Here is a 27771-nt window from a genome sequence, read left to right on the forward strand (position 1 = left end):
GATAAACATTTTTTGAAAGTAAGAAAACCAGTCTAATAATCAGAACTTTACAAAATCATCCAGCTGCTATGCATAATACAGCAGCAAAAAATATATATATATAGAATATGCATAGAAAAACAATATATAAAAAAGAATTCCGCAACAAAATGTTGAATGACCCATATCATTTTGAAAAATGTATTTTTCACTTAAAAAAGATACCTCTGTTTCAGTTTTAAAAACTTACTATTAACCCGTCAGTCCATATTAAAAGTCTTTTTGGAGCATTTTGACCCAGAATCACATTATATAAAAAAAGGCAAAAAAAAAAAAAGATTTTTGTGACAATGACAATATATCATTCATAAGGCACTTAAAACATACTGTGTGTTTAAAATGTTAATGTAAAAATGAATTATGACCAGTTTTGGTGGATCATACTAGAAAAATAAAGAATACAGGCCCTTTAAATTCCAAAGACTGTGAGTATGTGTGGTGGATTCTGAACAGGCACTGAGTGTCCAGTATAGCTTATCATCAGGCACCACCTTGTGGAGGATTATGGAAGTTTCACTCAAACTTGAACTTGACCGTTAAAAGTATTGTATTAAAATCCCAAATTTCAGAATTAAAATCATATTATCACTCAAAATGAGTTCATAATATCAGAAGTGTAAATCAATATTTAGTCATCTATAACCAGCTTAGATTCACAGCAATGCTTACAATAAAAAATAACTATTAAAATACAGCTTAAAATGTATTTGTCCATTGTTTCCAGTTTATATATAAAAAACAAACTAAAGCTGAAACCATATTCATTTCATTTCTGAGTAATCCTATAGCTTCTATAGTCCATTCTTTTCCTGTCCCACCACAGTGATACAGCAGTGAGATCAGTACCAGGCATGGCTGGCCTTTGCTCATGACATTGTTGATCTCTTGCACAACTGGAGGCAGTGCAAGCATTACTTTTTGACACGAGAGTGAGTGCCAACTACCAGGTAGCTGTCTCGTGAAGGCTCTTTGGTGATGGGAGACTTGGCGGTGGGCTTGCAGGGTTTGAGTCCTGGCCGAGTGAGCACAACCATCCTGCATGGGTCATGCTTTAGCAGGTACGTGCCGAATGTTTCCCATCCACCACCAACACGCACCATAACGTGTTTATCATTCAGCATCTGCAGGAGAGAGAATAATCAGTGTAATATGTTGTACTGATTGTATGCGTGATATTAATGTATTAATTTTCATAATCAGTCAGTCCCCACAAATCCATTTCCTTGTCTTGATTATATCATATAAAGTGTTGCACTGTATGGACAAAAATAACAACTCCCCAACTCATCCCAAAATTATCAGATCGTGGCTCCACTGCTCCACAGCTCAATGGCGAAGGCCTTTATACCCCTCTAGGCCACATCTGGCATTAGGCATGGTGCCAAAAGGTTCCAGAGAGTCCTGTTCTATTAGCAATACTTCTTTACAGGGACTGGACAAGCTGTGTGTCAGTGTGCATTTGCACATCTATGTCAGCAATGGGTGCAACTTAAAGTAGCTGAATGCATCCATTAGAAGGGGTATATTGTTATTGTACTTGTTGTTATTGTTTGTATTTTAATGTATTTAGCTGTTATGATTATTGATCTATGTGCACAGGCATTTTCAATCATGTTGCACTGAATGAAGCTAAAAGGCTAATGTACAATAACTGCTAATGGCATTTTCTCAGTATTTCCAGATATGAGGGCCAGCTACACCTGTATTCACACCTATTCAGTGTCTTTTGTAAATAGTAATGCAAACATTTCAGCTTATATCAAACCTGGATATTTAAATTGCTTTAATTGTTTTAAACCAGTGCAATACTGTACATAAAGAGTATGTATAGTGTGTGTATGTGTGTTTAGCATTATTTAATGTATAAATATCTGTTTAATTTCTTTTTTTTACTACCATGAGGGATGATGCACCTATGTTGTCTTACTTACTGTTACACCTGTGTAATGTGACCTGACAAAAAAAAAATGTGATTTGATCTGATGTTAGTTTTTATTGTTACGCAGATAGAAGGCTGTCTTTATATTCTGTCATAAAAGAAACTAAAGTAAATTAAATGATATGTAAGTGATAAACAGGCGTATGCTAGTGGTCTGTTCCTTAGCTTGTATCTTTCAGCTGGTCTGAAAAGAGTTAAAAGAGTTAAAATTTCCTTTTATATGAGTAGAAAGTAATAAGGATCTTATTTAGTAATTGCAGTATTTTATGGGTATCATGATTAAAAGTACAGTATGCATACTGTGAATTTTACTACAGCAACTTACTAGCTAATTGCTGCCAGCAAGTTACTGTACATTTCACAGTGTCCTTTTTACAGTGTGGCTTTGCATGTATCAGATGAGACATGTGAAAGTCCTTACCCTCCTAGTGTCTTAACCTCCTAGTGACAGAATTGCTAGTGCTAGAGGGAGCGAATATGTGGGTGAATTGGCATTACCAAATTGGGAGAAAAAATGGAAATATTTAATAAACAAACATATATATATATATATATATATATATATATATATATATATATATATATATATATATATATATATATATAGTATATTTTTTATTTATTTTATATTTTTTAAGAAACATTAGATTGAAAAGATTTCATGGAAAGCATAACCTGGATTATATCACTAAATTTCCAGCATTCAGCATCATTTGAGATTACTGTTCATTTTCCTATCCTTTTACTGTATGCTTCATGTTTGCAGTACCCTTTTCCAAATGTGTCTGCCTTTTCTTTATTACCCTGTTCCTTACAAAATGATCCATTTGGTGTTTGGTGAAGAATGAGCCCCCTCTGGCAAAGCCTCCTTCTTTGGGACGGACCCCTCCTCCCTTCCTCCCTCCCCACTTCCCTGATTAAATATTGAAAGCCTGCATCTCATTGTGATCTCATGAAAGGCGAATGAGAACCATCTTAGAGAGAGAGAGCACTGTCAAAATCTCATTAAATCTAATGAAACACTGCCTCATGGCACCAGCTGAGCACCAGCTTAAGACTAATCCACCACACACTCTCACACATACAAACACACACACACACACACACTTAAAAATAAAAGTGGTCTTAAGAACCTACACATGATGTAAAGGATCTTTACCAATTTAAAGGTTCTTCACACTCACTCACCTCTATTAAAAAACATGGTTCTTTATGGAACCAAATGGCCTCAAAAAACTATTTGAAACACAGTATAAATAACTGTGCACACACACCAATACATGCACACACACAGGCATTCAAACAGAATAAAAGCACCCAGGGCATACATTACATTACACTGAAACAAAGCCTAGAGTGATAAATGATCTCTGACACACACACACACACACACACACACACACACACACACACACACACACACACACACACACACACAAACATGCTCAGGCTCTTTTCAGTCACATTTACACCTGTGATGTACAAGCCTTCAACACACTCTAGCATAGTGTGAGTCAAGCACTGCCATGGCAACAGCAACAGCAGCTGAACAAAAAGAGAGAGAGGGTGAGAGAGAGAGAGAGAGAGAGAGAGAAAGAGAGAGAGAGAGAGGGAGATTAAAGAACGGAAGGGACAAAAAGAGCGAAAGCGTGAAGCACAAGGGGTTATGTCTCTGGAGATACTGGCCTCTCCCCAGAGGCATTCAAGCCCACCGCTATCGGCCGTAACCCCCTCATTAGAGAGCTGTTCCACTGCTGGTATTACAAGCAGATTTATATGGGACTCCCCCTCCCTCTTCAAGCCCCAGTGACCTGCCATGCATCCTAATAGACAGATTCGCACATGCACACACCCGCCTTCTACATGTGCCATGTCTGGTATTTCCAATCAGTCTGCGGTGTGTCTCAGCTGTTTTCAACCTGATTAAAATGTTGAGGCCTGTCAGGCTGACGAAGTTTGACATAGGATGATTAGAAAGGAGAGAGCACCAAGGATGTGTGTGTGTGGGGGGGTAATCCCTGTTTAAACTGTCAAAGGCAGTAGATATAAAAGGATTAGGTGATATAAGGATATCAGTAATAAACTATAGCTACAAAGACCTTTTAACTCTGTGTATGAAATGCTGCTGAATATCAGTACACTGTATGTCCACACCCCTCTAATGAATGCCTTCAGCTTCTTTTAGTTGCATCCCATGCTGACACAGATGTGTAAATGCGCACAGCTGGTCTAGTCCTTGTAGAGAAGTATTGCCCATAGAATCAGACGTTCCACACACACCCCTCACACACCCAATCTTCTGCTCCATCTCCACTGACACTCCACTTTACTTTCTCTAAGATTAAACTCTGTAGTGCAGATCACAGACACTAGATGTCAGACTGCAGTCGCTTTTCTCATCAGTGCAAAACATTTAGCTCAGAAGGCCAAGTCCCTCAGGATCCGGTACCGCATTCAGTCTAGTAGAGATGTTCTAATACAGGAGACAGACTGTTGTCCATTTCTCTTTCTCTGTAGCTTATCATTTGCCGGTTAGGTGTGAGCAGAAAATAGAGAGGTGTGAATGCAGAAACGTGCCTATAACTAGAGAACCGGTTCTCAGAGAGTTTCAGGAATAGATCTGGGGCAAAACACCAATGTTTGTTGTTGACTGCTCATTCACTGTTTCTTCTGAAATCAAGGGTATTTGTATACTGCTTGTGTCGGAATACTTGTTAGGTAAGAATTTCTACTACTTTTTTAAGCATTGCTATGATGGTTTGTTTGCATTCAGTGACAAGAGCATTGATAAAGTCAGAATGTTGGATGATCACTACCCCACCTCATCCCAAAAGTATCAGATGGAGCACCATAATTCTAGAGAACACAGTTCCCATTGTGCCACAGCTCAATGCTGGGGGGCTTTATATCCCTCTAGCCCACCCCTGGCATTAGTCATGGGCAATATTTTTCTACAGGGACTAGGCAAGTTGTAGTTCACTCAATCAATATAAAATAAAACTGAATAAATTTAATCTAACTCAAAATACAAAACAGTTGATCTTACACAAATTAACATTATCATTTTAAGTTGATTTGGCTTCGTTTCAGTTTACGTAATCCCACATTTCTATAGTATTTTAGTCAATTTAAGGTTAATTTAATTGTTTCATTAGGAAGCATGGTTAGGTTTTACAGTGTATGTAAGGTGGATATTTCATGATGAATGAACCAACAGGAATGGTCCAAAATCACTCTTTAATTACAAGTGACCATTTTTGAGATCTGAGTTTTCGACAGTACTCATAAATCACAAGGCATATTGCAATGTGTGGCATTATATTCCCAACACGCTACTCTGCAAATGGTAGCCAAGTGGTCCACAGTGGGCAAAGACTTGAATAGAGTGAATAGAGAGATGCACTTGCAAGATAGCCTCAAAAAAAACTGCAGATATCACTGACGTAGGGACCTTGTAACCATGATCATCTTCATCACCTTTTCATTTCCTTCATGTCTTTCCTTCATTCACACACAAGATCCCTGAGATATAAGCTCTTAGAGCTCTGTCATCCGTTGACAGTGATCTTACTGATTATCTGATGAATAAGACAGATATATCAAACCTGAGTACTTCTGTCAGCACTTCACATTGGCTCTATTTCAAGTCATATCATGTTTCGTTAATGGCAATCAGCTGGTTTAGCCACTGCTTTCGCTCCTTCTGTAGGAAACAAAGCTATTCATAGCATCTAGTGTATGTTTTCCTTTTCAAATCAGGACTTTATTCAAAGCCTAAAAGCAGATCAAATCCATCTCCCACACACTTCTATTGAGGCAAGCAGATGATGAGAGATGACATTAAAAGCTCTGTGTCAAAGCCCAGTGTAGTGAGTACAAAGGTAAGCCCTTCTTACTCTCTCTCTCTCTTTCTCTCTCTCTTTCTCTCTGTCTGTCTCTCTCTCTCTCCTTCTTTCTAATTGGGTTCGTGATAGAACCAGGCTGCCTTTCTATTTTCTTCCATAGTGAAGAGTACAGAAGCCCTGAAGGAGTCGCCTAATTGAAAAATCGGCCAGCAAGAGAAAGAAAGGAGGTGGGGTCTGGTAGCATTGCTGTCACTCCTTAACAGCCTTTACAAAGTAATCACTCTGCTAATGACTTCACCACTGGAATCAATAAATTCAACCCCTCGGCCAAGCCTATAAAGGTCCTCCAAAATCATGCTTGGAACATGTTGTTTCCTGAAGACATCAGAAGGAAGTCATTAGCAGTTTATGACCTTTAAGAAGTCGAAGTGAGAGCCATTTTATACAGTGACCAGTGTTGGATCCTTACGAACCAAAGCAAAGAGGAACCATTTCCAGTGTGAAAATATAGAAGATCCATGTCTTTTTACAGAGACACCACATGCGGGAAGGACGTTAGGATGGTTCTAAGGACCTGTGACTGACAGGGGTCCAAAATGTGTTCATTGGGTATACTAGAAAGAATTGTGGGGCCTAAAATCCCTGGCAGTGCCCCCCTGTCTCTTAATAATAGTAACGTTTCAGGTGGAATAGAGAAAAGCTTTAAAGTACCTTGACCAGACTATTAAAATGCCCTTTTAGCTCCTAATGACATAGCTTGAAGGTGGGAGGGTTTTTTTTAACATCTTTGAAGCTCCTTAATTTCAACTAATTATTTCTCACACCACATGTCTAATCAACAAGGATGGTGGGGGAAAGTGTTTGTAAATTCTGGGACCAGTTTGTCAGATAGGTAGGTTTTCAGTAGGTAGATCCTTCCTAGAGACTTTTGCTGCTAAAGACTCTTAGGCACGCCCCTGCAGCATGTGAAGGGTGGAGCTAATCACCTAACACTGGGAGTTAATCAGGACTTGGCAGTGTTTAATATTAATTTAATACTAGGAATTTAACTCTGCATTTTAACACCACCTCTTAGCTGTCTGAGAGGAACCAAACTGGGATCTTCTGACTAGTGCTGGATTAACAAATTAATTACTTTAAAAACTTGTTTTTTGCAATTGCCCCCAGCTCTATAGCACATTGCTTCTGTGTCACAATGCTTTAATTACAAAGTAAAAAGCTGTAAAGACAATGATGGGATAAGTACATTTACAATAGAAAGCATTTTTTGCTGAAAAAGGCTGTTATTTTAGAGCAGTTTTTACAGTGCACCCCACTTTATCCCCAATTTTTCAACTCAACCGAGAAGTATTGGACAGAGTATTGGAACCATCATTCCAGAGAATGCAGTTTATACCCCTCTAGCCCATGACTGTCATTAAGCCTGGTGTCAATTGGGCCATATTTATCTGCTCCAGAGAGATCCATTCTATTGCCAATATGATACAGGGACTAGACAGACTGTGGGTGTGCATTAGTTTCAGCAATAGGTGCAACTTAAAGTTCCTGAATGCATTCATTAGAAGGGGTGTCCTCAAACATTTGGACATGGTAGTGTATGTCTAGGTTCAGTTCACAGTCAGCACAGGGAGCTTATAAAATGATTTCCAAAGTAAACCAACCCCTAAAGGTCTCTCCATGATATAATAGATGGCATAATAATGCATTCTATCAGGGATTTCTCAAGCAGGGAGCAGATAGGATTGCCGGTCAGATTTTCCAAAAGAAAAATGAAATGCTCCACCCATTAAACAGGTATATGTTTATATAAGTAAATTTAAGTTATTTGTTTCAAATAACTGACAAGCAGAGATAAACAAGAATTTGTTTTTATGCACATAAATGGTATGAGAAAGAATCCATTCCGATTCAGGAATTAATGGGTGTTTGCTTTAAATGAACCTGGAATGTCAATCATCCAGTGTTACTAAGCAGCAGATCATACTAATGTAGGCATTTCACTGGAATCTCTAGCTAAAATGATGAGTCTCTTAAATTAAATTTGCTCTAAATTCTCTGTCTACATGCCAGGTGGTGGTAAAACACACTCCCCAGTTTTATAATCTTTCTCTTCTCAGACTTTCAGCTGTCAAGGCTTGTTTTCCATGTTTTCAGATGTGTTAAGAAATGTAATAGCCGGCTAAGGAACCAGGCTTGCTTGATTTTTTAAAACAGAAGCAGTCTGGTTCTACAGTAGTCATTTATTGATTACTGTTATCGCAGCTGAGATAGTGAGAGTTAAACAAGAGGCTTCCGATAAGTGTAATTGAGCATGTAATGGTTTCACACAGGCCTCCAATTAGCCAAAGTGACACTGTTTTCAAGTGCTCTTCCTTTCCCATAACGGCTTTAGTGTTGTGATAGAGGCAAGAAAACACATTCTGATGTTCAATTTCCTTTTCATTTGCAAGAAAGTTCTGCCTGTTCTAAACAGCATCTTCATACAAAGTAAATGGCTCTAGCAGGTTCTTTGCTTGCTTGCTTGTTTAGTTCAAACATAATTTTGTGGGCTTATCCTTATGTAAATGTGTGCACCGTTTGCCTCCAGCAAGAGAGCTTGTTAAGGGACTCGTCGTCTGATCTTATCCATTTGCCAGTAGGAATCTCTTTCTCCTTCCCTCTCCCATTCAAAAGGTGTGAACCTTTTCCTTGTGTTGCTAAGCAACCCAGGCTCCCATGAGTCTGTGGCTTTGAATGAGTTCCACACGCTTTCAGGGTCCAAACTAACAATGAATAAGAAGTCCAAGCAGGACCCAGGAACAGTCAATGGCAGAAATATTATTGGATTCATCTTCCTCTTGCTTTATGTTTACTAAACGGCGGAAAAAGAGCAAAGCACCATTTATTTGCATACAGGGCACGTCCTCCAGTCACTGACACTTACACAACCCTCAATGTGTTGTAGTTTCCCCGGGGCTACCTTCTCTTTATGTGTTTATTTCTATCTTATGCAGTTGTTGATGATGCCTGGCCTCAGTCTTAGGCTGTAAGTCTCAGGCTATAAGAGCAAGTTACCATTTTTCACAGAATTATACTGTTTGGTAGATTTTGGTAATTTTCCAGTGATTTTAGTGTTGTTACTTTATTGAAGGCGTTTGTAACAATTCAGGACAAATCTGTAAAGTTTCTCTGTGGAACAGTTCATGAAAGTTTATGCATATTTATTGTTTCCATTCAATTTGAATTAGGATATTTCCCATTTTGTGGTTTTTGTTTGGTAGTCAATGCTGCCAGTCATTTGACTGCTTTAATTATTTATTCATATTATTATTTTACAATGTAATTGTACTTGGGGTCAAAGAAGCATTGACGTAGGGATCCAGGGATTGGCTCCACACTTGCATAACCTTTGTGGTGCAAGATCTGGGGTCTTTATATTTCCAGCATAGAAAATGGCAGAGACACTAGCATTAATTGCTCACTGGTCAGCAACTGTCGCATGATTAGTATGAGACTGCATGCACTTCCTGCTCCTGATTTAGCAGCACAGCAAATGGAAAAAAAGAAACCGCAACCGATCTATTTGGTCTGCATTGACACGGAACAGTATGGCATACATTGGCTTTTATGTGTTCTCCCTCTGACTGCATGCACCAAACCATAGTTAAAGACTTACCCTAACATACAGCACTTTATCCCCCACTCTGTAACGACCTTTAGGCTGTTTCTCAATGAAGAATCTCACTGGACATCTGCATGGCGGGTCTTCTGAAATCTGCTTCACCTAAGCAGAAAAACACACATCTTTAATATAGCCCAATACATATGAATATTCATAATATATATGAATTATACATTACATTTGCATCCCAGCAATAATTCTAGAAAGTTCTAGGAGTAAAGGTAAGGCATTTAACCCTAAAAACACTGTACCAACTATTAAGCATGGGGGTGGTAGCATCATGTTCTGGGGCTCATTGCACAGTACGGGGAATAATGAAGAAGGACTACCTCTGAATTCTTCATCATGACATCAAACCATCAGCTAGATAGTTGAAACTTGAGCATAGGACAGTGACCCCAAACACACATCAAAGGTGGTTGTGAAATGGGTAAAGCAGGCTAACGTTAAGCTTTTTGAAAGGCCTGACCTCCCGACACTAAGGTTTGCATTTATATGCAAAGACAGCCACCACCTCTTTTCGAACTGCAGCTAAATGCGGCATTGCTGGGCAGCCAACACACTCAGAGGAAAGTGCTGGGTCCTCAGCTCCAATGCACCAGCCAACAGATGCCTGTGCCAGCAAGAAAACACCATCCACCCACTCAGAGAGAGCACAGGTAATTATGCTTCCTCTGACTTCACAAATGTATTAGTTTAACACGATTTTCACTCACAATGTCATCCAGTTGGCTGTCTGTGCTCTTATTTTTCCCATTGGACTTGCTGAGGCGGCGTGTAGTGGACACAGGTGCTTTAATGCGTGAGGGGGGACTGGGTAACCTATGCTCAGGCTGTGTGGCTGAGGCAGAGGAGAAGGAAGAAGAGAGGGCACTGCAGTCTTGAGGAGGTGACGAAGTTGGGGTTGGTGGAGGTGAGGGGCTAGAGGCCGGAGATGGGGATGAAGGTTGAGAGGCAGGTGGAGTGGAAGGGGAGATAGAGGCAGGGAGGGGAGAGGGTGAAGAAAGTGGGGGTGGTGATGGAGCAGGAGGGAACAAAAGTAGTGGAGAAGAGAAAGAAGGTAACGTTGAGGCAAAGAACATGGAGGGAGAGAAGGAACCATCTTCTTCTTTCTCAATTTCTCGCTCCAGTTTGACAAGTCCTGGGGCATCGATACCATACCTGTAAGAGATGATTCAATCAGTGCATGGAACATCAGTGTCAAATAAAGCAATAAACAATTTAAGGCCTTGTGTTACAGATTTTACCACTGTTAAATCATTGTTCGGCACACAGTCAAATGGCCTTTTGCTTTAATAAAATAATGAGTACATAATATAATGCACCAATGCTCAATAAACAGTGTAATTAATTATGAATAGTAATCACAATTCACAGTAGGACATGCAACATTATGATCAAAATCTACTTTATGAATGGCACAACAGTTTTTAACAGACCAAATCAGGTGATTGTAATGCAAACACAATAAATTGAATCAAAACATTGGACAAATGGCCAAATTTTGATTGAGAAGGTGTATGGCTTTTGACTGCAGTATTAATCCCACTGAGGAAAAGCATTATTTGTACCTCCTGTTGTATCAGTGCAGCATAGTCCACCCACTTCTTTGCTGACACAATGCCAATTTGGCCTATAATATAGTGGTGCAGCATTGGCTCTACCATCAGGAGAGCTGGTTTGATCCCCATTTATGCCACAGCCATTCGTGGCCAGGAATACTAAAGAGCATAATCGGCCTTGCTTTCTGTGGGTGAGTAGGATTGCCGTTGCCTTACCTGATGTAACAGAACTAGCAGTTAGTTAGCAATGAAATAATGAAATAATGCTTTTTTTTGGTAAAAGGAAAATCCTTGTGTTATTTTCAAAGGGATAAAAAATTAAAGTACTGGTAATGATCAAGTCAGAGATTAACACCATTGCAACCAACAAGATCACATAAAATTCATATGCAACTAAAGTGCACCCGAGAAATGTGTAACATTTGCACAAAGATATTCAAGCATGTTTTACTTTACCAATCCACTGGTGGCTATTTTGGCAAATACACACAACCCAGCCTGATTCAAGTTTTGGTTTTGGTTATGGTTAAGGTTTTGGTTAAGGTTTTGGTTAAGGTTAAGGCTAGGGTTGGGGCTAGGGTAAGGGTAAGGTTAGTCTACATTTAGGTAATAATTAAGTTTTGGTGTGATAGCTTACATTAGATAGAAGTGTCACTTTGACCAAATCAGGTCACTTTGTAACAGTCTCTGTTCAAATTATTTTAGTTGTGCTGTCTGGTTTGCGTCAGTAATTTGTGCATTTGTATGATGGCTGTTAACAATATTTCATTCAACAACCTTAAGTTGTATTAACTACACAACTTGACAATGTGTCTTTATGTCAGTGATGTTTTCCTGCTGAAAGGTAATCAACGAAACACAAATAGAAAGTGCCATTAAATCAATAAACCCTTACTTTGAGGCAATTCTCCCAAGCTGCATGAGACACAAGCACACATCACGTGGATGCCTGTGAAGAACTGACAGAACATGCAAATGTGATCAGTGACCAACACTCTACAACACTTTAAGCTGCACTACCAAAAGCTTAAAGCTTATACTTGCCTACTTCTACAGATCATCAGCCATTGTCCGGACTACTACAACTATGTTGTACACCATGAGAATAACGACTTTAAAAGGTTTTGCAAGTCTTATATACTAGTAAACTGCATTCCTGAAGTATCTGCTAAGGTTGAGTTTGAGAAAAGCTAAGCAAAACAATTACAGAAGAGTATACTGTAAACACTATGGGCAAAATGATGGCCAGAGATACGCTACACACTGACAATGAGCAGGATCAAGAAGTGACAATCCCTTGCAGCTCAAGAAGCCCAAGGTGACAAGACATCAAATATCCAAATTAAGAAGAAAAACAGCAACTCCCTTTCAACACTTGCCCGGTTCCCTGAGGCGCTGGGCACGTATCTTTAAAAAAACATGGGCAAGCCGAGGACTGCAGAGTATTTTGTGTCTCTAACCATCTGCAATCTTTCAAAATGCTTGTGCTGATTAAAAGATACCTTCGTCTTTTCTCCACCTCATTTTTTGAGGCTTTGCAACCCACATACAAAACAAACATGGTAGTGTTTATTTGGAAAACACTATTGAGCAAGCGCATGATGATTCACATGGAGGAATTAACCATTGTTTGTTTTGAAATGTGTTGAAGCTTGTCTTAAATGCATCATTTGATTTCTACTGAAATAGAGTTTAAACATAGCTGAGCTATTCTCACGAAACAAGACAAATACTAGGAAATGAAAATGAGCAAAATCTCCTATTCTTGGATATACAGTACAAACGAAGATTTTGCAAATTTGATGATAAATGTAAATACTGTGTAATGATAATGTAAATACTGAATATTGCTCACACTGACAGCCATCAAGGTTTTTCTAGTAACATGTTTTGTTATTTTGTTATTTTGGTTTATTTTCATACAGTTTATAAGGAACATTAAAGAGATTTAACAGTTAATACCAACTACTACTACAAAATTTGTAGTATTAGTTTATATTAACTGTTAATGTTCATTATGGGCATCTAGAGCTGCAAGGGATGTGCTGTGTGGCTTTATCCTTTTGCATCCTGTGATACATGTGTTTACAGTATTCTCTTCTGTAATTATTTTATGTAGTTTATCTCATACATAGCCTAAGCAGATGCTTCAGGAATTAATTGCAGCTTACTGGTATAAAAGACTTTATTTAAATAAAAATAAGATCATTCGTAAATTGCCATTTTTGATGTCTCTTGTAACCCCTTCCATTAATCTACAAAATAATAGGAATGTCATATATCTTAAGGCTGATTATGACACTGTGGTATTTATAGACATGGTCTGAGCCTGTTTGAGGCTTGAGAATTACACAGGCAGGACTTCTTGAGAAACCAAATAAAAAATGTAACAAGTTTTAAAATGAATGATGTACTGTCATAATTACTGACGTTCCTTAATTAGGAAGGGACAAGTTTGCCAGTGGAGTCTTCCAGGTAAACGATAATACGGGTAGAGCGTTTAATCATAGCAGTAGCAGAAAAAAAAAAAAAACATTTTAAATAAATAAAATGTATGATCTTGACCCAAAAGAACAGACTGTACATCCAAAACACGGTAGCACCTGTGCTGGAAATATCTTTTAGACACAAAGGTGTCAAAAGGCCTTCTTTGAATTAATGCCATATAAGAACCACTGAAGTTTTTTGCACAAAGGATTCCAGTTAAACGATGAAGAAGATAAGACCTTGGTGCATCCAAATAAAACTAACGAACTGTTCTAGTTTCCACCAGGAGCTTCTTATCTACATTTGCTTTGCTTTATTTGCTTCTTTACATCCATCCTTTTTTGGTAACCTATGAAATATAGACTGTTTTGTGTCCTTCAAATGTGTCTATTCTTGTCCTTTGTCTGAGCTAGAGCATTCCCTTTTCCTGTTGACCTAGCAATGCTGTCCTTTTTTCCTTTGCTTTTTTGTGCTTCTCTCCATTTTTCATCAAACACATCCAGTGACAGCAGGGGCCAAGGAGGTCATGTGGAGTGTTACTGATACTGCACTGCCATTCAGCTCAGCTCCCAACAGAGTTCATACAGAGAGAGAAGGGGGGTGTGAGAGATAGAAAGGCAAAAAAGGGGAGGGAGGGGAGTTCTCTCTGTCTGTGGAGCCTACGGTTTATATAAACAATAAAATCAAATCATGTGAAAGTAATAGAGTAATATATTGTCTAAACGCTGGAATATTGTAACTAAAAAGAAGGGAAATGTAGTCAATCAGCCAAAACATGTTTGCATTTTTAGGTTTGACCTGGAGCTGTGAGGCTAATATAATGTAATATTACATACATAATGGAGGCTCACATCAGTCTACACATTGTCAAGGAGCCACCTACTTTGACAGCAAAGGCTCATCTGACTCACATACAGGATAACTAACCACAGATGAGAGCACTGTATAAAGCTGGGAGAATAACGCTTGTGAGAACTATGTAATGCTCCCTAACTTGAGTCATATTTGTGTAAAATCTTATAATATTATTCTACCACCTCAGCCCACATGCCTCTTTCACTTTTAGTAGCGGTTCAGTTTCTTTCAGCTTCTCCAGAAATGCATGTGTAAAGCGTGGATTACACTTCCCAACCTTTGGGGGTAGCCCATGAGCTAGAAATGCCAATTCTCTCATAAATGGGTTAAATGGCTTACATGAATGTGAAGGAAAATAAATGTATTCACAAACATGAATGAACAAGAACATTACACTACATGTGCGTTCTTGCAGAAGGAGGCATTTGTAGTTACTTACCCAGATCTTCTGACTCAAAGAGATGGGACTCTCCCACCCCGATTTTTCGACACCAATACAAGAAGTTGGCTGTGTTGTCCCGCGCAAAAAAGGAACCGGGTGCAGCATCAGCTCGCCATCGAATCACTCGTCGGACGAAGGGCTGTAGATCATACAGATCACTAATTACAGATTAGAATAATGATCTATACAATTTTAATAGCATTGCCTGTTTAACTAGAAAAGTGCAAATCCTGAGAGAAACACAGAATGGTTGGGCAGCTAAAGTGAATTTCAATTCCAGGCAGTTGCTAGGCTGTTGCTATGTGGTTGCTGTGGTATTCCAGGTGGTTTCTATGGTGTCGCTAGCTGGTTGCTATGGTGTTGCCAAGTGGTTGCTAAATGGTTGCTGTGATATCCCAGGTGGTGGCTATGATATTGCTAGGTCATTGCTATGCCATTCCAGGTGGTTCCTATGAAGTTGCTAAGATGTTGCTATGGTATCCCAGTTGCCTGCTGTGATGTTCCTAAGTAGAAGCTATAGTATCCCCGGTGGTTGCTAGGGTGTTGCTAAGTGGTTGCTAAGAGGTTGCTATGGTATCCCAGGTGAATGATATGGTGTTGTGAAGAGGACACTTGTGCTACAGTATGGTGCTGTAGTATTGTGACTGCTATGGTATTTCAGGCAGTTGCCCCGATGTTCTTAGTGGTGGTAGGAGGTTGCTAAGCAGTTGCTATGTTTTTTTAGGTGGTTGCTATGGTGTCTCAAGTGGTTGCTCAGGAGTTGACAATGGTTGCTGTGGTATCCCATGTGGTTGGTTGGGTGTTTTGGGTGTACTTTTTATCACTGTGACATTTAAAAGGGGCCGATCCTTATTCATTCCTGAGAGGAAAATCCACCCAAATCCATGGGATCAAAACAGGACATAAGGATGTTATGAAATGTGTCAGTTAATCACTAAATAATACATTTAAAAAGCTTATAGGTGTTAAAGCAATTTAGTAACTTCATAAAACATGTGTTAAGAGGTGTCACCACAGCACTGAGTAGAAAGAAGGAGAGAGAGAGAGAGAGAGAGAGAGAGAGAGAGAGAGAGAGAGAGAGAGGATTAGTATTAGGTAGGAAGGTATTAGTGGAGAGGCACACAACGAATGGCACACAGATGGCTCATGAGACTTTTTTTATCCTCTATTCTTCAATGCACTGTTTCAGCCATGGCCTGACTCCAGGATCATTAAATAACACACCTTGAGGAGCAACTGCACAATGTGGGGGTGAGACGGAAGTCTGTTCTATATGTTTCAAAGCTCTATTTATATATTCCCACACCTCACACTGTGCCAATGAAACTAAACCACCCATATGGTGTACGAGGCAGTAGATTTATTGCAAAGTAATACCTAGGGAGGAATTCCAGGCGTATATCATATTCTGTAAATCAGAGGTCCTTTAAGCCTTAAAAGAGTACTTTGTTACACACTTATCTCATTAACAAAAACAAATAATCTCCAGAGAACCTCAGTAGTATCATGTTGAGCCAAAGGACCTGTGTTTTTGCAGGAAGAGTATGGGAAGCTTCATTCTTTGGTAAGAGTACCTTGCCAGTGTTGGCCAGAATCATCCTCTCCTGTAGCTCCTCAGCCAGCTGGCACAGCACCACTCCATTCTCCAGTACATCCATGAAGTTCTCCACTGTTATATTCAACCCTAAAGCAACAAAAGGAGGTCATAGGTTGGCCACTAACAGTACTATGGCCTAGTGCTGAGAGGTAAAGAGTCTATATGGGAATGCCAGTATTGATGATTGAGCAATACTGCCAGAAAACAAAAGCTTGGCTGAATTTGATGTAGAATATGAAATCACAATGCTGATTCAGTATGTAAGGGATGACACTGGGTTTGTGTGGAGTTTATGCTGAAAGGAAACAAATAGCACTATAAACAGGAAGGCCCAGGTGTAGAGCAAAAGTACTGAGGGCACACACAAAAAAAGAAACACTAGAACCTTACAATACACTTCCAGATAAGACTCAGACCTGTTTGCTCAATGTGTGGTACTCCAAAAACCTTCATGGCGGGTATTGTTTCTCCTTAACAAATCCTCCCCTCTTCTACTCCTCCTCTACCACTTCTTTCTTTACCCAGCACAGCATTCTTCCTGTGCCTTAGGCAACTCACAGGTGCTCATAAACATCTTCTAAGTACACTAACTGCTAGCATCACACTCCCCTTCCGAGTTCACATGGGCCTGCAGACACATTCCAGTGCCTGGGTGCTAAATGCACACACATTGTAACTAAGAGGCAGGAACGAGAGGGAAGAGTGAGAAGAAGGAGGTGTTTGGCACGCACTGGAGGAGGGAAACCACAACAAAACCAGGCCCAAACAGAGACATCAATGTACAAGGTGACGGTGGATGGTCATTAGCCGCCTCCCCTCGGAGATGGCGGTAATGAAGCTAAGTGCTCTCCTGAGGTTTGCTTTCTCCACATGGCCATACCGGCATCATGAGATCATCCAGGAACAGGAAGAGCACATTGGAAATGGAGATTTTATTTAGGTGTGTGTGTGTGTGAGAGAGAGAGAGAGAGAGACAGAGAGAGAGAAAGAGAATGAAGCTAGGTGTTTGCATCCTGCATCAGTAGCTACATAGAAACCTAAGAAGTTTGAATAATCTAATATGGAAATGCAGTGAGCTGCTAGTGTATTCGGTCCACCAACTTTGCATTATATAGATGCATTCTGGAGGTAACTAAACATAACACAGTTACTGATTGTGGCTATGAATGAAAGCAGCCTTCTACCCTATCAATCTATGGAAACGGATTACTAGATTACCGGTTACCACCTAGGCAGTGAACAATTCTCAGAACAGCAGTGATATCAACATGATAGTAGTAGTGTGGGTTGGGTTGGTGTGAGGGTATTAGGAATAGTATAGTAGTATAGTATGGTGGTTTTAAACCTCTGAATGTTACTGCCAGGTTAAGAATTGCTCACCAAACAAACATATCCAGTCAAACATGATCCAATGAATCGGATCAATGCCACATTGGAATGCTCAATTGTTGTACAGGGCACCTTACCATTGGAATGTATGGCATACTGCTTTACAGAATACATTCTATTGATCCATTTTTATTAAATTTATTAGATTGAGTAGTAATCAAATCAAGATGAACCGGCCATGTCATTAACATTAGATTCTTGCAGTGCTGAGAATGACCTATCAACCAAATAATGCCTGCTCTGTGGTGGTCCTCTGGGGTCCTGACCATTGAATGGAATAATGTATGCAGAGAAACAGATGGACTACAGTCTGTATTCATATAACTACAAAGTGCCCCTATATAGTACATGGAGCTAATTCAATGAACAATAAGTGTAGAAACAATGAGGTGATTTTTCATGCATTACACAAAAAAATCACAAAATTTATTTGGGTAATTTTTGACCCATAGTATAAGGGAGTAAACAGTATGTTAAGACTACACAGAGGATAAGAAACACTCGGGGCAACAGGAGGACAAATTTTGTACCTGAAGAACGAGAGCTGTAGTCTAATGGCACTACAAGCTGCACCAACAGGTTAAGTGTGTCTAATGAAGTAGCAAGCTGAGACATATGCTCATATGCATGTTCTCAAGATTTGTTTGTTAGAGGCTTTGCTGTCTTCTCTTAAACAATGCCTCTGTCACCTAATGGCTTCCTCATCCTCTCAGTTTTCTCCATGTCAAAGCACTCAGACCAGAACAGGCAGCAACATGTCCTCGTTTATTTGTGAAGGCCAAGCCAGTCTTCAGAATACTAGCAGATGTCTTTCTATTGATCCTACGCTCATTGGCATTCAGGGAATTCAGATAATAAGGTCTGCAAAAAGTCTGCAAAACAATTTAGTCTGATGCATATTGACAACTACAGTAGAACAACAGATCATGCTACACAGTGAAAAGCTCAAATAACTTTAAAATGTCTATCATAACTGTGAACATCTGCTCTCCATACATATGCATTCTGCACATTTTAACACTGTTCCTCACTGAATATGGCCCCCAGAAGCCCTTTTCCTCAACCATAAGATTTTCTCAAAAAGTTCTGCAAGCAAAAACACACGTTGCCAGACTCAAATTTATGCTCCAGGTTTAACCTCTAACCAGGTCAGCTTAAAGGCCAAGTCCCGCCAAATCCCACACAGCCTCCGCACTTCTCGCCCCCTTACCCAGGATTGTGTTAAGCCAGAGAGCGAGGTCCTCCTTCATGGGCATCAGGCTGGCTTCATGCCTGCAGGTTAGCCACTCGTTGTACTGCTGTACACAGGAGAGGTCAGGGCCAGGCTCCCGCCGCGGACTCAAGGGTCCATTCATTCTGCCCCCTTGTGTGGGCTGTAGGACCTGATCACAAAGAAACCAAAAACTGACTTTATTAATTATACATGCACATTTTAATTCTGAGCATAGACAATGTTAATAAAGTGAACAAAAAGGACCATTTGTGAACAAGGCCTGGTGATGTTTGCACACTGCACACATCAAGACAACAGTTAGTGTAACTAGAGTTACTAGAAATGAGTGCAAGAAAGTCTAGTCAAGTTTAGAAGAATAGTTTGGTGATTCCTTCAGCCTGAATGAATCAATCAGTCAAGACAGGGTAAAAGTGCAAGAACGTTTAAAAGAATAATTTGGTCACTTTTCCAGCCAAAATGATGAATGTTGAGGGAGTTGAGGGAGTACTATTCCTTCTCTCCTCTCACCCTCATGTTCTACCAGTCCAGGGGATATAACCACAGACTTTCTGGTCCTAAATATGCTGCTGTAACCTTTAGGCCATGGCTGCCAAAAATGTTTGCTGCCAAAAATGTCAAAAAAATGTAAAAAAAAACAGCATGGAAATGTTCTCCCATCACATAACCTTAGTGTCACATTTCTGCCTTTAAATTCATCATTATTCAGCTTCTTACTGGAATTTTTCATTCCACCTTAAATGGTGCAGAACACAGGATGCAGAGTGTAACTGGGGCACTGGTTTAAGATGCAATTTCACCTTCATGCAGCGAGATTAGCGCACTGCAAACTATTTGTGTTTATTTCTATAACACTATTTTTTATTTTAGCCAGATATATATCAGCCAGATCCAGTGAATACATGAATAAGAGTCATCAAGTGTCAGCACTTTATTAAAACATGCAAAACTGGCTGTGATCTTGTCTGCACTGTAAGCTAGCATTTTAGTCCTTTTTGTCATTTACAACACTGGCACTGCTATTGATTGGGGGATTGTTTATATCACAAATTGTAATGCCACTGGCAATCATTCTGTGATCTGACGTGCCTTTGCAGTTCTAAGCAATTTGCATTTATATATATATATATATATATATATATATATATATATATATATATATATATATATATATATACACACACAAATGGAAAATATGTAGAATGGTAAAATATTGATTATTGATATTAAATCTTAATCAATTAAATATTGATATTAAATCCCCTGTCTACTGGTCTTAAATATGTAAAATCTATTTATATAAATAGATTTTACATATTTAAGACCAGTAGACAGGGGATTTAAATGAACTTGAAAACACTGTTGGTAAAAGGCTACATACAAAGATTTACTATGCTGTACTTTAGCAGGCTGGTCATGAAACTAGAGTATATTTATTCAGAGAACTACACTTGGACTCTACACAGTGCAGGTGTGCTGTTTATACAGAGCAACTCTACCTAAGAAAGAAACTGCTGACTTAAAGTGCTGACACACAAACTCTGCCACAGTGGAAGGATTGAATGGAACGCATTCTTGGCTGTGTTGTGGAGGTATGCTGCTCATATGCCTGTGACTTTTTCTCTGGGTCAAAGTCAAATCAAACCGTGGTTGGGTTTATACCAGCTCTAATGATGCAGCACTACTCCAGTGACTGCACTTTCAGAACTATGGGCTGACAGGGTGAAACATATTGGGAGAACAGAACAGGGCTGGCTTTGTGATGCTTTTTAAACTGACCTTAATATACAGTTTTAGATAAAAGACAATTACCTGAATGTGGAAAAAGGAATATGCCATCAACAGAGCATGTACAGTGTATACAACACACTGTGCAGAAACTAATGCTCACACACAGTTTCTCATTCCACAAAAATATACACTAACTTCACTACACTGCAAGCAGATACAACTGGAGTAAAAACCCTAAAACACCTACAGACAAGAGAGTGCTGCGATTGAGCTTACATAACTCAGGATTTGCTTTAAATAAACAGGACTGCACATATTAATACTAAAGCATAAAAATGAAAATGAAATCCACTATATTCTGCACAAATAGTAAAAGTATTACAACAGTTTGTAGACTTGTAGATTAGATTTCCCCTTATATGAAATCATACACCCTACAGAATTTTGAGCTTTTAGTGCTTTTGCGCACCTTTTTAGCAATTTCATGCAAAAATTGTGAGCACCCCAGTTAAATAAAAATGTGCACTTTAGAAAAAATTGAGAAAATAGGAATAGAGCATAATGCAAATGGAAATGAGAAGTTTCTGAAGAGATTGGAGATCAGGTCACTTTTTCATATTCAATGTTGGAAAAGGCCAGGCATTGCACAATTCAAAGCTTTCAAAGTATTCCTCTAAGCAGCCATTCCTGCCAAGCACTCTGGATGTTCACATAGCAGGAGAGAGCTACAGGAGTATAGCAATGCATTTTAGGTAGTGTTTTTCTCAGTTTGTAATGTAATTAATAAATGGCAGTTAACAAGAATGGTGGTCAACCAAGAAAACTGTTTGTAGGGTTGCTAGAAAGGCAAATCAAAACCCCTGCTTGACTCCAAAAGACCTTCTGAAAGTTAGTAGATGGTGGAGAATGGTGGAGCACTGTTCTACTGTGCAGACAGACTGCAAAAAGCATTTATATGCTGTGATACTTGACAATGTGGTGTTACTGACCACCTTTTGCTTTAGAGCATTTTTTTAATTTTGTTCTATATTGAAACTGTGAAAGATAGTTTAAAATATTAAAGAAATGTGTCATCTTTAACTTTTGGATATCTGGTCATTGTTTACTTACTTAGCTATTCACAGGGGTGCCCAAACCTTTGCATACCACTGTATGTTAGATTATTCTCACTTCTCAAAATGTCATTTGAACAGGGTGCCTAAACCTTTGCATGCGACTGTTCTATTTCACTCCACTCCACTGAAAGCAGCCAAAGGCAAAAAAAGCCCATAGATAAATACCAGCTAAGACGGCCTATTTTGTTAAGGAAGGATTTAATGGCTAAGGCTTATGCCAATCCCTAGCAACCGACGCCAGTTGCGTCCCATACTTTCCCTCCATTCTCAGACAGCTATTCATCAGAGGGGTCTTGTTGCGTGTAGCAACATGCTTCCCGCTTCCAGTAACCGCGGTAACTCTCCTCGGGTAGGGGAAGGAGAGCAGACACCTGCGGGGCAGATGTGTGCCTTTCAAACAGGCCCAGAGAAGTGGCGATGTAACAGCAAGCCCCCATTTATTTTCTTAAAGCCTGAAGACCAGGAGTTAGGAGAGCAGACAGATGGGCTGATAGATGGGGGGGCATGTAGGATTGTTTATGGAATTCTTTATGGTCAGCAACAAGGACAGGTGATGAACTTTCAGCCTTATGGATCTATATGAGGGGCAACTTTAGTTTTCTAGAGTGCCAATACCTCACAACAAAGCCAACCCAGGTTATTTTCTTTTCCTCTGAGCAGTGATAGGGGTAACTCTGCAGAAACACGGCTGAATAAACAGAGAAAAGTCGAAAAGACCATGAGAGAGTTACACAGAAGAAGCCAGAGATTCCTGGAGAGGTGGCGGCGCTTTGAACCTCACCGTAGTCCCACACTTATCGTTATGCACCACCGCTAAAGTAAAAGCTTCAAAACTCTGCACAGGCTTTTATCTCCATGGATCTTGGGCCTGAAGATCATTGACCTGATAGAAGTAAAGTGCTGAACAAAAGGTACAGCTTGAGCTTTAATGATCTGAGAAATGCATCATTGATTTTATCTAAGACTAGCTAAGTGTTCTGACAACGTAATTTAAGTTGTGGGGAAAGAGGACCATGTCTGAGCTATCTTCTTATCACACTTACATTAAATGATATACTGTATGTACACTATCAATCCAAATGTTGGTGGATATCCCTTCTAATGAATGTATTTAGCTACTTTAAGTTGCACTCTGCAACTTGCAGCTGGGTAATACATAGGCTAGAGGGGCAGAAAGCCCCCAGTATTGAGCTGTGGAGCAGTGAAACTATGTTCACTGGGAATACAATACTTTTGGTATGAGTTAGGGAGTTGGGGATGGGGTGGGGTAGTGATCATATAGACCTTGCTAACGCTTTTGTTGCTGAATGCAATTAAATCTTCACAGTTATGCTCCAAAATCTAGAAAGCCTTCCCTGGACATTAGTGATAGCAACTACATCAAAAGCAGAACAAACTTGGTGTGATTCTCTTGATTTTTAAAGAAACAGGTGTCCCAATATGTTTGTTCATATAGTGTATTTTCTTTGATGTCGTGTACTAACACATATCTACTGGTCTTCAGGATATTTTTACCATTCCTCAACAGTCTAGTAAATAGGGATACAGAGATTCTTCTATCTGTACACTGAGTCCTGACCTGATACCAATGCTCTGCTTTTCCACAATGCCTTAATTAGGGTAGAGGTTTTTGAGTTCATTTCGATTCCAAGTGATGGAAATCAGTCGAGTCCATTCCAAGATTACACAATTATCATGATTCCAAAATTCACAGTCCTGGAAAATAGATCTGGCAAAATACGTTGAGTACATTAACTCGAATGAACTCACCAGCTGATCTTTAGGAATACATGTCCTTTATATGGCCTATTTGTCCTTAGTCAGGCTTTGAACAGCTACCTCCGTCTAAATTAGCTATGTGTAATGTGTGTGATGTGGAGGGGAATAGAAAGCTGTTTAGACAGCGATGACAGAATATCCCTCTATGCATGTGGGTGTGAATCCACTGTAGTTCTCAAATGAATCATAGAATCAGATAATCAACTCTCTTTGGACTCTTTTGTAGAGTCTCAGTCCTAGCATTTATATTTGCAAAGACATATGCAAGAAAGGAAAGCAAAATGATCACACCTACAGGCCTGTCCAGAATTATGTGTATGAGATGGTTCCAGATGTTCAGTCACACCTTAACACATATTAGACTAAATATATGCAGTTGACGAATGTACTGTGGTGGATGCAGTCATACATCAATATTCTTTTTATTACTGTACATTTTTTATTATATATTAAAATATATAAATAATTGTTTTAAAAATATGTATTTCTGACTGAAGAGCTGACATGTGCAATAAATCTGACATGTGTGGAGGATGAGGCTGGCTGGCCAATAGGGCATGGGAAGCCCACACAGCAGCGATACAGCATACAGGTGCTACATTCACACCATCACTGACATCTGACCTGGTACACACACAAGAGCACAGACTCTGGGCCTTAACCTAACCAACACACATAAAGGACCTTTGTCTACACACACACTTTTACTGAAGAATATGCACAGGGAACATGCATCCATACAATAACACAAACATCACATATACGTACTTACAAATGCTCTGTGAATGAGCATTCATACACACACATGCTCATGCACAAAGCTGCTATATATAAATTCTCTAATCAATTATGACAAAAGCCCCTTATCCATACATCTATAGAGACTTCCCAGCATAGCCTACCATCTCAAATCTTAATATTAACCATAACCTTACACCAATAACCTAAACCTAACCACATAGCACCAGTATGTAAAAGCTGATCTTCCCATTTAGATTTTTCTAAAATGTTGAAATTGTGCTGAAAACATTCTGTAAAAGTGCGGACCAGAAAATGTCCCCACTTGAGCTGATTATTACTGCTGTCCTATCATTGTAAGGATATTTGGCCCTTACAGAGATAGTAGTGCAAAAACAAACTGCATGAATTCATTGAGTACATACAAAAACATTAAGTAGGCCACACCCCATTTAGGTATCCTTCGTGCAAGTTTCTCATGAAAAAGGAAAAGTTCAGCCCAATTTTGCAGGCTGTAATTTGTCTACCTACTCATCTCCTGAACATAATGAATGGAGGACTAATGTTCAGGCAAGCATGCAGTAACGCAAAATCAACTTTCAGTATATTGCAGGAGCAGAAATAAAATGGGCCAGAAGCTCCTGGGCATTCCAAAGAAAATAAGTCAAAGGTACTGATTGTTTTTCAGCTCTGACAGCCAAATGACTCCATATTGCCAAACAAGAAACTGCTCACACACAACAAAGCTCAGGAACCAAAAGTCTTGGCACATGTCCCCAGGCTTTCACAGGCTGTCCCACTTATAAAACCATAGTTATGAAGACTTTAAAGGCAAAAACTGATCAAATCATGCTCTCACTCTAAGATACGCTATATGGACAAAGGTATTGGGACACCTGCTCATTCATAGTTTCTTCCTAAATCAAAGGTATTAAAAAAGGGTAATCTTGCTTTGGTCAGAGTAACTGTCTGTACTGTTCAGGAAAGGCTTTCTACTATATTTTCTAGCATTGCTGTGAGAATTTGATTCCATACAGCGACAAGAGCATCAGTGAGATCAGGATCCCCAACTCCCCAACACATCCCAAGAGTATTGGATGGAGCACCATCAATGCCAGGGGGCTTAATATCCCTCTAGCCCACTTCTGACATTAGGAATGGTACCAATAGGTACACATTTATCTGTCCCAGAGAGTCCTATTGGAGAGTCCTATTGGCAGTATTTCTCTACAGGGACTAGGCAAGCTGTGTGTGTGTGTGCATTTGCACATCTGTGTCAGCATTGGGTGCAACTTAAAGTAGTTGAATGCACTCATTAGAAGGGGTGTCCACAAACATTTGGACACACAGTGTATTTTAAAGAGGTAATAAATAAAGATTTTCATATCTGTTTGTAAAAAGTATGCAAGGCCCAAAGGCAAGCCTCTGAAAAAAATGCCATAGAATCTGAAAGCTGCTGAAGCTAAAAAAAAAAAAAGCTGAATAACAAAGGTTGTGTCCTAAAGGTGGAATGAAAACACCTGAACTCTACTATAGAAAAAAGGATTGCTTAAGTATCAGATGGCATAACTTAATCTGTATCACGTTTCCACATATCAAAAAGACCTTTTTTTCCTCAAAGGATTCAGTATTGTTCACAGTTTCACCTGAAACGTGAGAACGTGCCACAAGAAGAAAGACACTGCTGGCAGTGAACTGGACTCAAAACAAACAAAAACAGCTAGTGAAACTGCAACACAGTGCTTCACATGGCTTCAAAAAACTGGAAGTTATTAATGGGCTCTGCTATAGCCCTTGGCTAACACAGCAACCTTTTTTTAAGAACCATGGATAATTCTTAATACATAAATAAATACATTTGTAACAGTGCCATCATTAATCTTAAAGAAACTTAAAAGAATGCATTAAGCTACTTTAAGTTACATCCAACATCCTGACCTCTCAGGACGCTCTTGTCGCTGAATGCAATGAAATACTCCAAAATATAGTAGAAAGTCTTCCCAGGACAATAGAGAGAGTTACTCCAAACTCCAAAGGATGCAACTTTTTCTAATACCCTTACAATAAATGAGCAAGTGTCCCAATGCTTTTGTCCACTTAGTGCATTTCAAGTTAAGAGTTTTCCAAGAACCACTTGTACTTTAACAGGGTTGGACATCAGTGCCAAATAATGTCAATAACACAGGAAACATCTGCTTTAATCACTTCAACTCTAGATGTATTATTTAGTTAAAACAGTTATTATTAAGTTAGAAATGTCTTAAACTTGAGCCACCTACACCACCTAAACCATTTCTGGAGAACTTGCATCTGAAATGAAGCATTTGTTTGTACAATGAAGCATTCGTTTATTTAAGGAGTCTGTAGATAACGTCTAGTAAAATGGATATCAAGTCCCAGTGTTTTATGTGTACTACCAGGCCAAAGTAAACATAGAGAAAACACATTAGAAATGGAAAATGACCTCTATCTAAACAAAATGATCAATTACAGAGAGAATAGCATTACTGTAAGTTGACAGTTGGCAATGAAAAATCTATTCAACATCTTCTAACCTGCATCTCCACCAAGGTGACAGGTATTGGCCTGGATATCATAAAAATCTCAAGGAGAGTGAAGTCGTCAGAGTGTGTGTACCTCAAAAATATTAGGTAATACTATGGCAGGGGGTCTTGGATTTGTGAAAGCCCTAGGGCACTGGTATTTGGTGTTTATCTGGATCTATATATATGCATATATCACCAGCTTACCTGATTTAACACCATTATGCACTGATTTACCTAATCATGTGTTGGATGAGAACTATAAATTATACTCCCATGAGGAGAGCTTTAAAGATATTTTAATGAACACAGTTATGTAACATCAAGACTTCATGTAGGAAGGTTATTAGTATTTATTCTAATATTAGTGTTTTATTGAGGAAAAAACATGTACTGCCATGATAAGGTGTTTTATGGACTAATGTTTACAGCTGCCTAAGCTTTAGCTTGAATCATGTCAGAACAAAACTGTTGCCATTTTTATTTTTCAGTTTTGTCATGATTTACAAGCACAAGCTTCTTTTTAAATTGTGTGAAAATTTCATGATAAATGGACCAAACAAAAGGTTCCACAATTCAAAAATATCTTTACACTAACTTACAATGAAATGTATTTCTTTTCTGTATGTCCTGTTACATTACTATTTTGGAAGTATTAAGGTTTTGCTCTGACAGTGTTCATCATCTATTATTCATGCACTGAGTCCCATAAACATAACAAAACAAAAACAGCATAGTAGAAGTAGAAGAAGAAGACCTACCTTGAAGTTCTCCTCAGCTTCCTCAGCTATGTGAAGTGCGCCAGGAGCCCTGCTGCC

At 39.2% G+C, this 27771-nt stretch overlaps 1 protein-coding gene across 1 annotated transcript; it reads right to left on the minus strand.

Moving 5' to 3' along the window:
* Positions 1 to 114: 114 nt before the first annotated feature.
* On the minus strand, positions 115 to 27771 carry gas2b (growth arrest-specific 2b). Its single transcript, XM_072671447.1, has 8 exons — positions 27715 to 27771; positions 19027 to 19198; positions 16405 to 16514; positions 14828 to 14969; positions 11942 to 12005; positions 10201 to 10645; positions 9479 to 9586; positions 115 to 1160 (listed from the first exon to the last, which is right to left on the minus strand). Exons 2-8 carry the CDS (start codon positions 19169 to 19171, stop codon positions 951 to 953), a joined length of 1224 nt encoding a protein of 407 aa, XP_072527548.1. The 5' UTR covers positions 19172 to 19198; positions 27715 to 27771; the 3' UTR covers positions 115 to 950.

This window comes from Salminus brasiliensis, chromosome 25 (assembly GCF_030463535.1).
Source record: "Salminus brasiliensis chromosome 25, fSalBra1.hap2, whole genome shotgun sequence".
In the NCBI taxonomy this organism is placed as follows: domain Eukaryota; kingdom Metazoa; phylum Chordata; class Actinopteri; order Characiformes; family Bryconidae; genus Salminus; species Salminus brasiliensis.